Source organism: Bos mutus, chromosome 23 (genome assembly GCF_027580195.1).
Source record: "Bos mutus isolate GX-2022 chromosome 23, NWIPB_WYAK_1.1, whole genome shotgun sequence".
In the NCBI taxonomy this organism is placed as follows: Eukaryota; Metazoa; Chordata; class Mammalia; order Artiodactyla; family Bovidae; genus Bos; species Bos mutus.
Window position 1 is genome coordinate 3479197 of NC_091639.1, and position 16609 is coordinate 3495805.

The 16609-nt window shown below is 49.3% G+C and overlaps 1 protein-coding gene across 1 annotated transcript in view; it reads right to left on the bottom strand.

The window, feature by feature from the left end:
• Window positions 1–1199: 1199 nt before the first annotated feature.
• Window positions 1200–16609, bottom strand: part of F13A1 (coagulation factor XIII A chain) — a 144053-nt gene continuing 128643 nt past the window's right edge. The window contains exons 14-15 of the mRNA XM_005891153.3: window positions 7930–8066; window positions 1200–2958 (exon numbers count right to left, since the gene is read on the bottom strand). Coding sequence (XP_005891215.1) covers window positions 2805–2958; window positions 7930–8066 — 291 coding nt within the window. The 3' untranslated portion in view covers window positions 1200–2804. The remainder of the gene's footprint in view (window positions 2959–7929; window positions 8067–16609) is intronic.

Consider the following 16609-nt stretch of genomic DNA (forward strand, 5'->3'; position numbering starts at 1 on the left):
CATCAAAGGTTGGAAATGATTATTTATTTTAAAGGGTTGATAGAGTAAAATTATTTGAAATACACATATTTATACAATCTCTTTCATCTCTTCCTCTCTTGCTCAACTGTCATCTCTCTCTATCATCTGTCTATATATCTATCTATTATCTATCTCTTTGCATGTGTTGTTATGTCTTGCTTGAAATATCCCCAGAAGAACCTTGTGGACATAAAAGTACTGTTACCCCTCTTTAGTCATCAAAGATTAACACCTATAAACACACATAAGGATTTGTTCAAAGCATAGAGGGCCTGCACAGGTGAAAGCTGGACTTCAGAGTCTCTGCTGCTGCCTGGGATGTTGCTGTTTGTTGTTGTTCGGTCGCTCAGTCGTGTCCGATTCTTTTCGACCCCATGGATGTTGCCCACCAGGCTCCTCTATCCATGGGATTCTCCAGGCAAGAATACCAGAGTGGGTTGCCCTTTCCTTTTCCAGGGGATCTTCCTGACCCAGGGAGAGAACCTAAGCCTTCTGCACCTCCTGCATTGGCAGGTGGCTTCTTTACCACTGAGCCAGCGTGGAAGCCCACGTTGTTTGTTACCAGTGCTAAACTGTGATTTTTTAGAGCCGTGGCATCATTGCACAGTCTAGAGTCTCAGCTGTCAATGGGAGTGGGCTGACTCAAACGTAGGTAGAATAGGTTTTATTCTGAATGCCAACTCCATATCAGTTTGTAACAGCTGGTTGGAGTTCTGCGTGGAGAAGGATTGCGAGGCCCTAAGATGCAGTTGCTCAGTGATGTCAGCCATGAATCTGGGACCTCCTATACATATTTTTCATATAGTTTCCATCTCTGTTCTAAGATGACAAAAGGTGTTCGTCATGATAGGTGTTCATGCTGGCTTGTCCACTGAGTCATCATAATGATTCATGAGATTACTCATGAAAAAAGTGTCTGCACAGATTTTGAAGTTTCTGGAAGCTGATTTTTGAACCAAACTTCCTCCTTAGTTGAGTGAGGTTAATAAAATGTAGAGAGAGCCATGAGGAAGGCTAAGTGTAACGTCATTACCCATTTGAGTTATTTTCCCTCAAGGAGAGATGCTTGTTTCACTCTCCAGGGTGAACCAGCTGCTGCCAAGGAAGGGTGGTTTCTCAAGCAGCCGTGGTTAGTAGTATGTTGTATTGAAAAGCAAAAGCGTTCACTTCTGTACAGGTGCAAATACAATCAGATTAGCTTTATTTTAAGCTTTGATTACATTCTAGTTAATAAGAATATACTACAGTAAGCCGGTTTAACAGTCCAGCAAAATGCATTTCATTTTAGAACTGAGCATTGGAAGCCTTGGCAAATGCTGGGAGATTACTTAGTAGGGTTAGGTACGAGGCGTCTGTGAAGGGGACTGGCTAACCCTCGTGGATTCCAGTGCCGAAGGCTCAGGAGCCGTCTCAAAGGCCTAGAAATGTGGTTGTAGAGACCACACACAATTCCATCCTGGCGTTCCCCCGGTTCCTCCTCACTATTCGTCTTTCCTTTCTTCTGCTAAGAATCACAATTTACCGACCTAAATCACACTCTAGGCATATCAGTTTGGTAATTTGGACAAAAAAAATCAGCCTTGCAGATAAATATTTGGTCGCCTTGCCTGTTGGAGCCTTAGAGCCGAACTCCAGTGGCATCCGCGTCCTCTGCCATGGGCTGCACAGCCCCACTGGCTGTTTGCAGGGTGGAGTCTGTCTCAGCCTCTACCACTTGTGTGCGGAGCTGAGGTCTCAACACGGGGGATGTGAAGCGTGAGAGAAGTAGTGGCTGCCCTTCCACATCTGGTCACTAAATCTGCCAGCGTCTCCAGCTTGTTGGGTTTATTCTGTCTCTAAAACTGTACCTGGACCTGGGTCATTGTGCCAAAGAGATGCTTCCAGGGAGACAGGTGAAGTACAATCACTACTAAAGGAGGTTAATTCCTCATCCCCACTGTCTTAAGTCGGTCTGGTTAACTTCTAATACTACAGCCCCCAAAGGGTTAAAGTCAGGGCCGTTGGTGCCTCCCGTTCAGGCCATGGTGTGACGCCTCCTAAAAAAAGCACTATAAAACTACATTATTTAATAGATCTGAGATTGCACCTGCTTTCGTATCTCGTCTTCGGGGATTAAGTTCCCCGCAGATGCAATTTGTTAATATGGAGCCACCTCTTCTCACAACGTAAATCTGTGAAATTTGGCAGGCGGTCGCTTTGCCGCAGGTGCAAGATGGAAGACCTTTCCCTGGCTTTGCCAAGAAGAAAAATGATGCTGCACTCAATTCCTGGGGAAGATATTCTGATATGGAGGCTAAAACCTGATTCCAAGAAAGGGGAATAGAATTCTAGGGCCCAAATCATGTCCTTCCCTCCCATTTGGGGAGTATGTGATCCCCAAAAGGCTGAGTAGGGGGATGAGAAGCCCTGTTTTACATGAGGCCACGTATTGAGCAAATCCCCAGGCAAGGGAAGTCCTCTGATGTTGGAGCTGCAGCCATTTGAGATGATAAATGATGACTTTTACTCTTATGAGCTCCAAGAGCCTAATTAGGGCTTAATTAAAGCTAATGCTCAGAATCCTTTGGAAGGTGGGCTGATTAAAAACTACCTTGCGCATTGAATAGCCACACTGAAAAGCGTGTCTTTGAAATACACGCCGTCACCACTCTGGGAGCCTATCCAGTCCTGTCCAGGGCTTCACAGCTAAGTTAAAGCAAGAGCTGACTATTTTTGCATTAGAACTTCCTCAGCCAAGACTACAAGAGGCCAGGTGCCTGGGTCCAGCTCGGCCCCCCGTGCGTCTACATCGAAGGTCGTCTCTGAATCTGCAAGTCCAGCTCGCCGTACACGTGCCTCAGGGAGTCGCTGGTCAGGCTGGCGATCAGCTTCCGGGGGCCGGAGACCCAGGGCCGACACAGCTCTTCCCACTGCACGGTGGAGTTGGGCCGGATTTCCCTGAAAGGATGGAAGAGGCAGGAAAGGTTTTACTCCCGAGAGGCAGATCGCGTTTCCCACTGTGAAGGTCTGGGTCACTGGCGCTCTTTCTCTCACTTGATGGTGATTGGAAGACAGAAGGGCCTGGTCGGCCGGTTTCCCAGTCACCACCCGATCAGGGCTCCTATCCGAGGCTCGGTCAGCCACAGCCCCATGGGTCATGGTTCCTTCCGCTTGGATGCATCTGCCTGCCTCCTGGTGGACGTGGCCCATGCCGAGAACCCCCAAGCCTCTGCAGTAGCCTCATAAACATGCTCTCAGTTCATGTGGGGGCTAAAGGTCCCTCCTGGGATCAGACTTCTATCTGAATCCACAGCTTCCTATACTGAGGTCGTGATGCTCTTCACTCGTTCTGGCCCATCCCCTTGGGACAGACCTGTTCTTGGGCTCGGGATCTGGCCCGCCCTGTTATTCTCGACCCTGCCTCACCCAGCGTGGGTCACTTGCCCACGCACCTTCCTGCTGTGTGTTTGTCATCTGTGGCCGGTGACCTGGGAAATGCCTCTGAGGCTTGGGGGCGTCTCTCTCTGGGGCTCCTCTAGGCATTGGTTTTGAGAATCTCGGTGTCTCCATTAATCTGGCATTTGTTCTTTAGAAATGTGGCTATATACATGATCTCACTGAGTTACAGAAAAGCCATATTATGTGACCAGTGCACGCATATAGCCTACATATGGGAGAATTTTTCCAACTCGGTAAACTGATTTTATGATTGAAGCTTTGAAACACACTGACCTCACCATGGGCTTCTTCACCTGTAAACGGTGGGCACTATGAAATATTGAAGAGGATGTGGAGAGGGTGAGCGAGTTGGTACTCATGTTGCACTTGGAACGATGGCAAGATATGGCTAAATGCCACATATTAGATATATGCTGCTGCTGCCGTGTAATTACTGTTTTACTATTTACCATCAGCTTTGGTCATCGTTTGCAATGCCTGAGCTCTCTGTAACATAACTGAGGATGGTTCTCCCTGCCTGGATGCAGAGAAACAGTTCTCTACCCTTAATTTAAATAGGCGTTTCAATACGAATATAGGTTTTTAGATATTTGTTTCTCAAGAGCAAACCCTGATTCATTCATTCCCTTTTCCTTTGTTTCCCCCAAGTGATCCATCAGGAACATTTTGTGAAACAGCTGTCTGGTTTAAGGATCTGGCCGACGGCCATAGAAGGAAGGTAACTCCCTCAAACAGAAACAGTACCCCCGAGCTTTACTTCATTGAATGAATTGTTGAACGTTAGTCGCTCAGTCGTGTGCGACTCTTTGCAACCCCATGGACTGTAGCCCGCCAGGCTCCTCTGTCTGTGGGATTTCCCAGGCAAGAATAGTGGAGTGGGTTCATTATTTGCTCTAATTCATCAGCTCGCCCCCATAATGGTATTCATCCATGTACCCATGCCCGCTCACGAGTATCATCCAAGATACCCACAAAGAGACACATCCATGTCGAAGTATGCATTTTCCTACAGATAAAGGCCTGCATGCAGAAAGAAGAGCATCATCTCCCCATCTGGGTGAGTGCAGTGACACTGGAAGAGCCCTGTGTTCCCAGGGATGCGTGTGGTGATAAATGACTCTCAGTAATGTGCTGAGCTATCAGGATGTGCCGGCCATTTATCATCCTGAACGCAGGCGGGCTTAAGGGATTATGATTACAGTAAGCTGCAACTGCCTTGCTCGTCCTCCTCGTGTCCAGCCCCCTGTCCTACTTGAGAGACTCAAAATCTCAAACCACAGCCCAAAGTCGGGGAACTTTCCTCTTAAGATAACTTACTGAACCTGATCGTTTTTTAAAGAAAAAAAAAAAAGCATCTGGAAGAGGAATTATTTGATGTTCTGGAATTATCAAAAGCAGAAACTTGACAGCTATGGGTCTCAGGGGGCAGCACCTCTGAGCATCCAAGGACGGCAGGAGGAAGCACAGAGAGAGCGGTAAGGTGAATCGTCTCGGAGTAGAGTCAGCTGTGCCAAGTAGGCCACGGACAAGGCACCACCTATTCCCCGTTCAGCTCCCTGCTCGCCAGCACCCACCTACCAGAGCCTCTGCTTGGAGCTCCAGACTCCCTGCCACCTAGGGCCCTGGCAGGGGTGTGGATGCCGAGTGGAGTGGGCACTCTCTTGACTATTCAAGGTGTGTATCTGAGAAAAGAATACAGCCCCGTGAAGGGTTCTGGTTGGTCCCAAAGAATTGCACTTGAAGAGTCCAAGTTGTTACACGGACCTGCCACTCTTTGATTGGGTTTTCACAGGACAGGGTACACAGCTGTGTATCAGTCGTCTGACAAGATGGACGTGGGTGCTGGCTGGCTCCTGTCTTGCTTGTGAAGGTGTGAGGAGGAGGAATCAGGAGGAAACAGGGAAAGCAGTGGTCTCCCTAAAGTCCCAAGCTCAGCATGGATCATAAAACACTTCCTGTGTTAATTTATTTCCAATTCCTGGCAGTCTCTGAGAAACAGAGCTTCCCTTGCTTTGCAGAGATCGACCCTCTGGACCTGTACCCCCACAAGAGACTGCGGACTGGGCTCTGTTACTGATGCGCTGGAGATCTGTGTGTTGAAGCGATTACTGATGGAGCCTAAGGCAGAGTGTGGGTGGGACACTGCCTTGCATCCACCATGTAGGGAATGGCCTCCTCCGTCCTTGCCCCAATTCAGCTCCTTTTACCCTTCCCCAATGTCAGGTATTAACCATAAGCAATGCACCTGGACTTCCCAGGTGGCTCAGTGAGAAGAAAGAATCTGCCTGCCAATGCAGGAGACCCAGGAGACAGGGATTAGAGTGCTGGGGTGGGAAGATCCCCTGGAGGAGGGCATGGCTACCCCTCCAGTATTCTTGCCTGGAAAGTCCCATGGAAGAGGAGCCTGGTGGGCCACAGTCCAGGGGTGGCAAAGAGTGAGACACGACTGAGCGCACACGCACCCCTAACGGCCCTGGACACTCAGCCCCCCGAGTCGGTGTCTCGCCAGCGCTGGGCCTCTGCTCGCCGCGGGGCCACCTTTTCCTCTAATGCACAGGTTGCCTCTTGCGTTGGCTTGCGACCAAGGTGGGATTCTTGCACAGCCACGGTGTCAAGGTGGCAGGAGGTTCTGGTACCCTCAGATGAAGCTTGTGGGGTTACTGTTGGAGGAGGAAAAATTGGCTCCAGCAGGGGGCTTCTTTGAAGAAGAAACGTGTTTCACTTCGCCTGAGCGATTCTTGCATCTGAGTCGAGTGGGAAGGTGTGAGAACGGGTGAGCGAGACTGTCGTTTCTGACGAAAGTGGGGCACGCTCCTCTGACCTCTTCCGCTAGCTGGAGTTGATTTCTAATTTAATTCCTTTTTTTTTTTTTTTTCCCCGGCAGCTTCCCTATTAGCATAGAAGTGTTGTTATATTTTGTGCTTGTGGTTTTTTTTTTTTTTCTTTAATTAAAGCACTCAAACTATTTTCTCTGTTGTTTCTTGCATCTGCCGGCATCAGGCCCCTCTTAAATGCTCAGATGCAGAAGCTGTGAGTGCTGTGATTCGACAGAAATGCAGTCTTCAGGGGGCACATCGTCTTAAAGATGTCTCAGAGAGGGTGAAGGAGGGCCTTGCTCTTGTCTTACAGACTCAGAGTCCTCCACAAAGGGAGCTGGGGAAATTCCTAACGTATCTGGGTCGTAAGGCGGTTTCCACATACCTCCCCCTCTTTCTCTGTGCCTTAGAAGGTCACCCCACAGGAAATACGCTGGACTGATTGATGCTGACGGGGCCTTATTTGCGGTAGAAATGAAAGTGATAAACCTCCGAGATTGGGGTCCATTCTGGGTGTCACACTTTAAGAGGAGCCCTGACAAATTGGAGGATGTACGTGAGGGAGTGAGTTGAAACTGCATTAGGGGTGAGGGGAATGAAGCTGGGGAGGAGTAGGGAAGACGCGGGAAGATCAGACAGCGGTTTGCAGACATTTGCAAGCCATCAGGTGGGAGACAAATGTACCTTCTTCTCTGTACGGGTCCAGGTTGCAGACTAGGCCCACTGGTGGGACTGAAAGGTGGAATTGTTTTCCAGCCACTAGAACTATCTGACCATGGAATGGGCTGTCTTGTCTATGACACTCTTTGTCACTAGAAGTCACAGAAGCTGAGACCTGTAGGCACAGTCTGACGGTGTGAAGTGTGCCAAAAGCAGACCTTCAAGCAACGGGCCTGGAACGGCTGTTGGTCCCCTAAACAGGAAACCAAGTCTAGAACTCTCCACTGTTGTTCAGTCGTGTCTGACTCTTTGTGACCTCATGGACTGCAGCAGGCCAGGCTCCTCTGTCCTCCACTCTCTCCTGGAGTTTGCTCAAATTCATGCCCATTGAGTTGGTGATGCTATCTAATCATCTCATCCTCTGCCGTCCCCTTCTCCTTTCACCTTCGATCTTTCCCAGCATCAGGGTCTTTCCCGGCATCAGAATTCTCTAGGCTCACCTTTTTTTTCTACTGAAAGCAACAATTCTAGAGAGTGCTCGGATTGGTAAGATCTTGGAGTAGGGTTGGAAAGAAAGGACTCCTGCCAGGGTCCTAACTCATGACACCTGACTCATAGTGGGTACCCTGTAAATACTAGAAGAACAAGGCAGTTTGCAAAACTCTTGACTTTGGGGATCTGGAATCAGCCATCCTACTTCTGGATGCAGACTTATTTCTACACACTGTACAACTTGGGACAAACCAGTCAGTCTCTCAAAGCTTCAGGTTTCTCCACTGCCAAAGGGAGCTAATAATAGTACCCACCTCATTAGAGTGGTTTTAAGAATTGATGGTGCTGGTCAAACCAACACCCCAAGCCCCAGAGACTTGTAAATAAGGAGGGAGCAGCTTCTCAGACATGTTCACCGGGGCTAGATGTGAGTTGGGAAAAGATGGAGAAAGAGGAACGTCCCACGGTCCTACCCCAGGTCCCCACCTCCCCCAGCGCTCACCGGAACATCTTCCTCAACGGTTTCGTCACTCCGGGACCATCCAGGCGGATCCAGACATTGCGAAGCGTCTCTTTTAAAGGATTGGTGAACTCAACCGTCACCACCATGTCGGAACCCACGACCTGAGCACCACGGACCTGAGGAGTGAGTTGGAGGAGAAAGAAGCATGTTAGCCGCACACAAAGCCTCTTTCTGCACCCTTACATCTTTACCCATCTTTGCTTTTCCTTCTGTTTTACAGTGTGGCCATTTTTTGGCAAAGGAGCCAATGTGATGAGGATATTGCTTTGACTGGGGGATACTTGTTGAGAAAAAGACGGAAAATTGCTAATTAGAATCACAGTCTTTTCCTCATTATGAAAACCACCCTAATTAGAGTTCAGGTTATCAACCTCGGCCACTGGCTGTTCCCGGCAGCAGGAGGTGGAAGTGCATTCAGGGTAGCAACAGCTTTCCGCGGCCAGGGAGGACAGGTGGACTCTGCTCCTGGAAAGGGTTCAGGTTTCCTGCCAGGACGGGAGGGATCCCCGAGTTCAAGAGGAAGAAAACGCTCCTGGAGGTACTTGAGAAAGAAATACATCCAAGGAGGGAGTCCTCATCATTGAAGAAGAGGAATCTGAATGCTAAAATAGGCAAAAAAAGACTTTTCCTCCCCAGTCTGGATATCTGAAGCTAGAAGGCTGTTTGGGGTGAGTTTACGTATCACAAGCCTCAGATGTACCGGGTGTGTTCCAGACGTGTACGCACTGCTATATTCAAAATGGAGAACCAACAAGGACCTCCGGTACAGCACCGGGAGCTCTGCTCAATGCTATGTGGCGGCCTGGATGGGAGGGAGTTTGGGGGAGAATGGATGCATGTACATGACATGTACGTACACGTATGTACATACATGTCATGTACATGTATGGCTGAAAGCCCCTTCGCTGCTCACCTGAAAGCATCACAACATTGTTAACTGGCTACATGTCAATACAGAATAAAAAGTTTAAAAAACAGAAGCACTGGGTATGCGGCAAAGCGGCCAGAGTTCAATGACAGCTTCGGGCCTTACTAGCTGTGAGGTCTTGTAAGGTCTCAACCTTTCTGAGACTCAGTTTTCTGAAACAAGGTGGATGTTCCTATGGGGTAATTGTTGTAGAACACTATTATTAGGGTTGCTATTAGTATTATTTCGGTCCTTATGCTATTCACGATGTATAATACTGCACGCTTGGGACTATCTGCTTTCCCAGCACTGACACCAGGTGCTAGGAAATGGCTAGGAGCATTTGTTTGTTGGTTTCGGGGCTTGGTATGCCAGACAGATGGATCTGTGCAAACTCTGAATTACTGGGGAACAAGATAATAAAACTAGTCCTTCCCTCCTAGGAAAGGATCAGGATGAGACAATACGTATAAAGCAGCTAACGCAATGGCTGGCTCAAGACATTACAGGCTCAACTACATCATTTGGATTAGCAATACTTGGGGTATTTTCCTTTATTCACTTCGTTTTAGCCCGCTTTCAACTCCAGCATCTAGCTGGTGTCCAGTAAATATGTGCTCTATTAAATCGACTGCTTAAAAAGGAAATGTATTGGTTGTTTGAGTTTTCCGTGTAGCAACCCAGCTATTATACTACATTATTTCTTTAAGCAGTGTATGACATAGGAAAAGTCAAATGGAAATGAGCCTTGCTAGAACAGAGAGAAAAAGGAGGGACTTTGCCCCAAGAAGATTCTCCCTTATTGACTCTGCTGCTGCTGCTGCTAAGTCGCTTCAGTCGTGTCCGACTCTGTGCGACCCCATAGATGGCAGCCCACTAGGCTCCTCTGTCCCTGGGATTCTGCAGGCAAGAATACTGGAGTGGGTTGCCATTTCCTTCTCCAGTGCATTAAAGTGAAAAGTGAAAGTGAAGTCATTCAGTCTAGTGAGTAGTAATAGTGAAAGTGTTAGTCGTTCAGTCATGTACGGCTCTTCTGTGACCCCATGGACTGTAGCCTGCCAGGCTCCTCTGTCCATGGAAATTCTCAGGCAAGGATCCTGGAGTGAGTTGCCATTCCTTTCTCCAGGGGATCTTCCCAACCCAGGGGTTGAACCTGGGAGACTCTAGAGTGAAGGGTAAAACCTTATGACTTTACTCTTTGGGACACATTGATAACTAAAACTATAACTAAAAATCTATAAGAAAAAGGAAAATTATAGCCAATCGTCCATGGTTATTACTGTCAAATCTCGACCCCCTAAGGTGGAATGGGTGGAGAGCTGGAAAGAGGAGTCAGGGGTGGAGTGGGCGTGGGTGACGGTGGAGAGGACAGCAGGTGGTGTCACCTACGAAGCAAGGACTGTGTGCCAAGCAGTGTCTCCTGAGTGGTCCTCAACCTGGCGTGCACAGCAGAATGCAAAGCTGGGCACATCTGGGGATGCTTTGGTCTCTGCAGGAGTCTGGAGCCAGTCCCCATGGTACAAGGGATGGGTGTATAAAAGTCCATTATTGGGATACTTTACATAGAATCTTTGGCTTAATTCTCAAGTTCATCCAACATATTTTTCCTAAGGAAAAAAAACCTCAGAACACTTTTTGGTTTCTAAAAATAGAGGATAAAGATAACATTTACAAAAGCTGTCTAAATTGAAGACAGTAGAACTGCTTCAGAGACACTACTGGCCAAAGCATTTGCTATGATCACTTTGATTTTGGAGGAAAAATATTTTGGAGCCATCTGCTTTCTTCATGGCATTCTACTGCAATTACAGGAACCTTAGAGAAACCTGATAGCAGCTACTGACCTTTCCTTCTACAGACAAACACAGTGACAAATGCAGGATGCATGCACACCTTGCATGTGGCTTCAGGGGGTTCATTACAGGCCAGGACGTGTGTGGCCCTCAGGGGCCTGGTGGTTAAGGATCCTTTACGTACGGGTAGGCTAGCTCTACAGGAAGACCCTTCTGCTGTGGAAAGTGGGTCACAGGTGACTGATGGCAGAGATAGGGGGATTTAGTATTTGAGAGATTGGCCCAGTGTCTGGGCCTTCAGAGACGGGCTGTAGGTCTGAGTATGATTAGGATATGAAGTCTTAGATAATTTCATGTATTGTGCCGAATCAGTTTGCTCCTAGATATGGTCTCTGTTACTAGCTGCTGGAGGGGTACATAAGTAAGTACTTCCCAGCCTTCCCTGATACTGGAGCAGGGAGCAGGCTGCGATGAAAGGGGGGCCCTTCTCAGATCGTGGAGAGTTTCTTCTGCAATTAACAAAGATCCAGCATCCCTTTCCTGACATTTGTCTCCTGCCCCTGGAATTTAAACGTCCTTGGCCTGACTGCTGAGAAGACAATGAAATTTAGAAACTCAAACCAAACTGAACATTAAAAACCCAACATTCAACATCACCATCTTCTGCTTAGGCAATATTTCCTCCTTCTTTTGAGGAAAATGGAGAATATACGTAGGATCTTCAAAGTATATGTTGGTTTACACGATGCGCCACGCACAGCGTGTACTCACTGAACAGACGACCAGCCGTTACTTGGACCAGGGGACAGGATGAAACATACATCATCCTCAGGGACAGCAAACACTTCTGCGCTCCGATTTTCCCCAATATTCCATTTAAAGTATTTCCGTTTTTTTATATTGACATAAAATATGATACTTTTTCAAGTTAAACTATCATTCACCAATATTGACGTACTGAGTCCTTGTTTTTTTTCATGATAAAGATCAATATTCTGATTCTTTGGTAAACAAGAAAGTTACTAACACGCACACACACACACACTTTTAGGAAAGAACTGCTTTTTAAGAAATCACAAGATCTTCCAATGGAGTATATGCTTTACAATATATATATAGCTATATTCAAAATCAAAACTGAAATGAAGGAAAAGTTTGACAAAGAATGAGCTTAGTTGTCAATATAATTCACATGATTTATTAGTTCACCTCACAGTGCTTATTTCAGGGGCTGCCAGTCATGTCTTCCGTGACTTATCACTGGAAAATGAACTTTTCCCTCCTCCCACTACGGGGAGCGTTATCACTGCTGATAACGAGCAGTTGCTTGTTTGTGAATCATACTCACCAACACCACCACGGCTGTTTCTCTCTAGCCCAGCTGAATTGGCATAGACTAAATAATGCAAATGGTTTTACAACAGTCAGCCACTGTTCCAAGACTGTCCAGTATGGTATCTGCCAGCCCCATGGGGCTATTTAAATGTTTAAATGAATTTAAATTAAATTAAGTAAAAACTCAGTTCCTCACTTGTACGAGCCGCAGTTCAAGTACTCAGCAGCTACATGTGTCCAGTGGCTCTCGTACTGAACAGTGCGTATTTAGGGTATTCCAGTAATTAGGGAACATCCTACTGGGCTTCCCTTGTAGCTCAGTTGGTAAAGAATCTGCCTACAAGGCAGGAGACGCAGGTTCGATTCTTGGGTTGGGAAGATCTCCTGGAGAAGGAACTGGCAACCCACTCCAGTGTTCTTGCCTGGAGAATCCCATGGACTGAAGCCTGCCAATTCCTCTGCCCATGGGATCGCAAGAGTTGGACACACCTTAGTGAGTACCACCACCACCACCTCCTAGACAATGGTGATGTAAGGGATTTACTCACATTAACTCATTTAATCCTCACAACCCTATGAAGTAGATGAGGAAAGTGAGGCCCAGAGAAGTGAAGTGACCTGTTCCAGGTCACACAGCAAGTGGGGGAAGGGAGACTCTGCACCGACCCTGACTAGTAATGGCAGGGACAGCAGCTCATGGCACGTTCAGGGTCCGTACAGTGATGCAGGCGCCCTGCTCACCGCTGTGCTCCCTTTATCTTGGGTGACCCTCTGTGGACTTGGCGGAGGGCAGTAACATCATCCTCATTCTACTGACACGAAATGAAACATTGAAGATAAACAAAATGCCCACATTACAGACCCTGGATGTCGGCAGGATCCAGATAGGAATCTAGGTCTTTCTGACTCCAGGGCATTCATCTTTAAACGCTGCACACCCTGTCATCTCTGACAGCAGAGAGGCAAAAATAGTAACTTCCTTTTTCGCTGAAAGGAGTCTATTTCCTGAAATCCACTGAAGAGTCATTTGCAGTATTAGCTTTCGCCGTCGCTGAACGACCAGTGGAGCTCGGTGACTACAACTTGATCCTGAACTAAATTTGAAAACATGTATACAACTCAACTCCTTCTTTCCGACTTTACAGGGAAAGAATCAGATCTCTATGCCAGAGTCAAACGTGGCAAGGTAACCCTGGGGCTCTGACACAGCTGTCTTACTTGACGATAACAGTCTTCTCTAAGTGGGGTAAAGATAGAGTTATCGTTTCAAAGGAGATCTAGTAGCTCAAGCACAGCGTGGTCATATGACGAGGTAGACGAGATTCGTTATCCTTGATGTTCTACTTTGCCTGCGTGTTTGTTTTTAAGAATAGAAAATAGCAAGCAGGAATGCAGAGGGAACACGTCTGAGGCAGCCCATTACCCGCGACTCTCACTTTCCTTCTCACACCTACGCCAAGAGGGAGGTGGAGAGGCGCGCCTCACAGTGGAGCCCTGGGGGTGCGCGCTCCTGGCTGTGGGGTGCAGACGGCCTGACCCTCCGGGACCGGCAGAGGATGGAGAGAGACGCAGCTACCTGAGCAGGTGAAGCCACGGCTGGTCTGGACCCTCCCGGGTCCCAGAATATTGATCAATCAGAATATTGATCTGGGCTTCACCTGCTCGGAGCCCGTCAGGGTGGGCCTTCACATGGACTTTGGTCTCTTGCTACAGGGGGTTCAGGGCAGTGCTGAGGAGACCCCTGCGGGGAGGAGCCAGAGACAGCGAGCACAGTGGGCAAGCCGAGGGGAAGGTGGGCTGCCCTCAGCATCTGAAGCCCGGTGGCCGCTGCTGTGCATCCCCAGGCCAGTCACTTGACTTCTCTGGGCCTCGGTTTCTCACGAGGCTCCTGGGAGGATTCCGCGTGATACCTTGCGCAGCACAGCATCCGAAAGACGGCCTTTCTTGACTCTAAATGTTGTGGAGGTTCAAAGGGAGACCGCGCTGCCAGGGTGACCAGGGGAACTTTCTCATCCGCACGTTCCCCCGTGGGGAGTGACGTGGGTTTGGGTTCTCAGGGGCCGAAGCCGAGAAGCGCATGGGAGAGAAGCCAGCAGCTTCCACCGGCGCCTTCCAAAGAGACGCGGGGAAGCCCACTCCAGCCGCCTCGCCCTGCCGCCCACTGCAGGGCCATGGATGCGGCAGGGCTGCGTCCTGGTGACCGGGACCCGTACCGACAGAGTCGCGGAGAAACATTGGGAGGCTGGGAGGAGAGAAGGTTTAGGGTTTGGGGTTGGGAATAATTAGAGCTCAGAGTTTTGCTCTTGTTTTTTTTTTCCTTTTTTTGCCTTGATGGAAATTTCCAGGTATTTGGGCTCTCACAAGAACAGAGTGAAATGGCAGTTGAGTCTCACAGTTTGCCTGGTGGCCGTCCAGCACCTGGGGGACACTAGTTAGTCCTCAGGAGGCCCCCAGTTTGGATAAAGGGTATGAACTGGGATGTTGGGGTCCCGGCCTCAGCAGCCACCACGGCCCCAGGCCCCCTGGCTCTTCTCTGGTTACATTCGGGGCTTCCTGGAGCACCGGCAGGAGGCGGGCGAGGAGGATGCTACAGGTGGCCTCAGGTTAGTTAGGCCCCAGGGGGAGCACAGGGGTTGTTAAGAGAAACCAAGAAAGCGTCTTGATTCAGGAGCCATCTGGGCGAGCAGCCAGCCCCGAGCTTCTGTGCTTGTTAGGAGAGGGAGCCCCTCTTCCCTGGCAAACGCGTTCCTCATTCACAGGAGGAAACAGGTTCTGCTGGTGTTTGAGGATGTTCTACAGCAGCTGCAGGACGCTCCTACGAGATGGACGCGCCTACGAGATGATCCTAAGGAGGCGGTGGAACCTGAGCTGTTTTCAATGGCACTGGGAGGGGTTCGTTGCCCAGATACTGAGAGGAGGTCTTAGTAGGAGGTCTGAGGTGTGTGACCACCTCTCCTCGCCCACCCCCTCCCCAAGGCTCCTCCAGGCTCTTCGGGACGGGCCTCCCCCTCAGGACAGTCCCATAGGTAACCGTGCACATGCTCAACACCCAGGGCGCAGGTCCGATGCCGCCAGGCGAGCATTACCGTCCCTCTAGCCCGTGGGCCCTGCTGCCTGGAGCACTTCTCGGTGCAGGATCCCAGCGCAGAGAGGATGGGGCGGGGCGGGAGCGGACTCTTGCCGGCAACCACCAGGTCCTGGGCCAGGCTGAGCGCTCAGAAACAGCACACGTTCAGTCCCCGACAATGCGTTGTTTTACACATGATTACGATTAATAACGGGGCGAGTATTAACGATTGTTGTTCAGTCGCTCAGTCGTGTCAGATTCTTGGCGACCCCAGGGACTGTAGCCCGCCAAGCTCCTCTGTCCATGGGATTTCCCAGGCAAGAATACTGGAGTGGGTTGCCGTTTCCACCTCCAGCGGATCTTCCCAGGGATCAAACCTACGTCTCCTACCTTGGCAGGTGGGTTCTTTACCACTGGGCCAGCCCACTGGGCATTCACCATGACAGAGGTACCGTGTTCAGCTCTTTGTGAGAGTTATTTCTATTATCCCTCCCAGTAGCCTACAGGTCAGCGATACTACTGGACCATTGTACAGCTGAGGTGTTGAGGAACTGACCCAAAGCTGCCCAGGTAGGATGAGGAACCCAGGGGGCCCGGCCATCCAAGCCCCGTGCTCTGGGGCTTCTCTACAAAAGGTATTCTTGCTCTGGTTGACCTGGGTGAGGACATGAACCTTGGGACCCTTCTCTGCTCTCTGAGACCGGGAGGAAAGCCCCTGGCACAGTGCTCCAGGTCCCGCACCAGCCTCCACCCTGTGGGCCAGCTGAATCCCTGTGTTGTCCTCTCCTCTCCCCCAAATAGCCCTTCATTAACCATCAAGATCATCAGGGCTTCCCTGGTGGCTCAGCTGGTAGAGAATCCGCCTGCAATGCGGGAAACTTGGGTTCGATCCCTGGGTTGGGAAGATCCCCCAGAGAAGGGAAAGGCTACCCACTCCAGTGTTCTGGCCTGGAGAATTCCCTGGACTGTATAGTCAGTCCATAGGGTCACAAATAGTTGGACACAACTGAGTGACTTTCACTTCAACCATCAAAATGCTGAAGAATCTTTTCCTGACTTAAAGCCTCTTACAACAATCAACACATGGGAAGGCAGAGAAAAATTCTACATCTGATTTTAATAAAATATATTTTTCTCATCAAAATATTTTGATAGCCTGGGAAAAGAGATATGTGCTCATTAAAGTTTAATGACTCTCTCCTGCCGTTTTCCATATGAGGCTCACACACTGTGACTCACGCGTGGTGGGTGCAGGGAACAGTTAACTGGGAGCACAATTTAACCCAGTTCCCATCTCTGTGGTCACAGGAGACATGCGAGATATGGTCACATGCGAGGTGGGGTTCTTAGGTGGCAAGGACGTGTCCACTGGCCTGAGAACTTTGGTTGACTTGATGTGGATCCAGACAGGTGGGCCCCATCGTGGTCCAGGTTGGTCTCTATTCGCTCCAGAAAGGAGGGGGAGGCCAAGAACAGCTGCAAACTTGCACTCAGGCAGCTCCAGCCCTGAGGCTGAGCCAGGGTGCCCAGAAGACAGAGCTCTGGGCACAGGCTTGA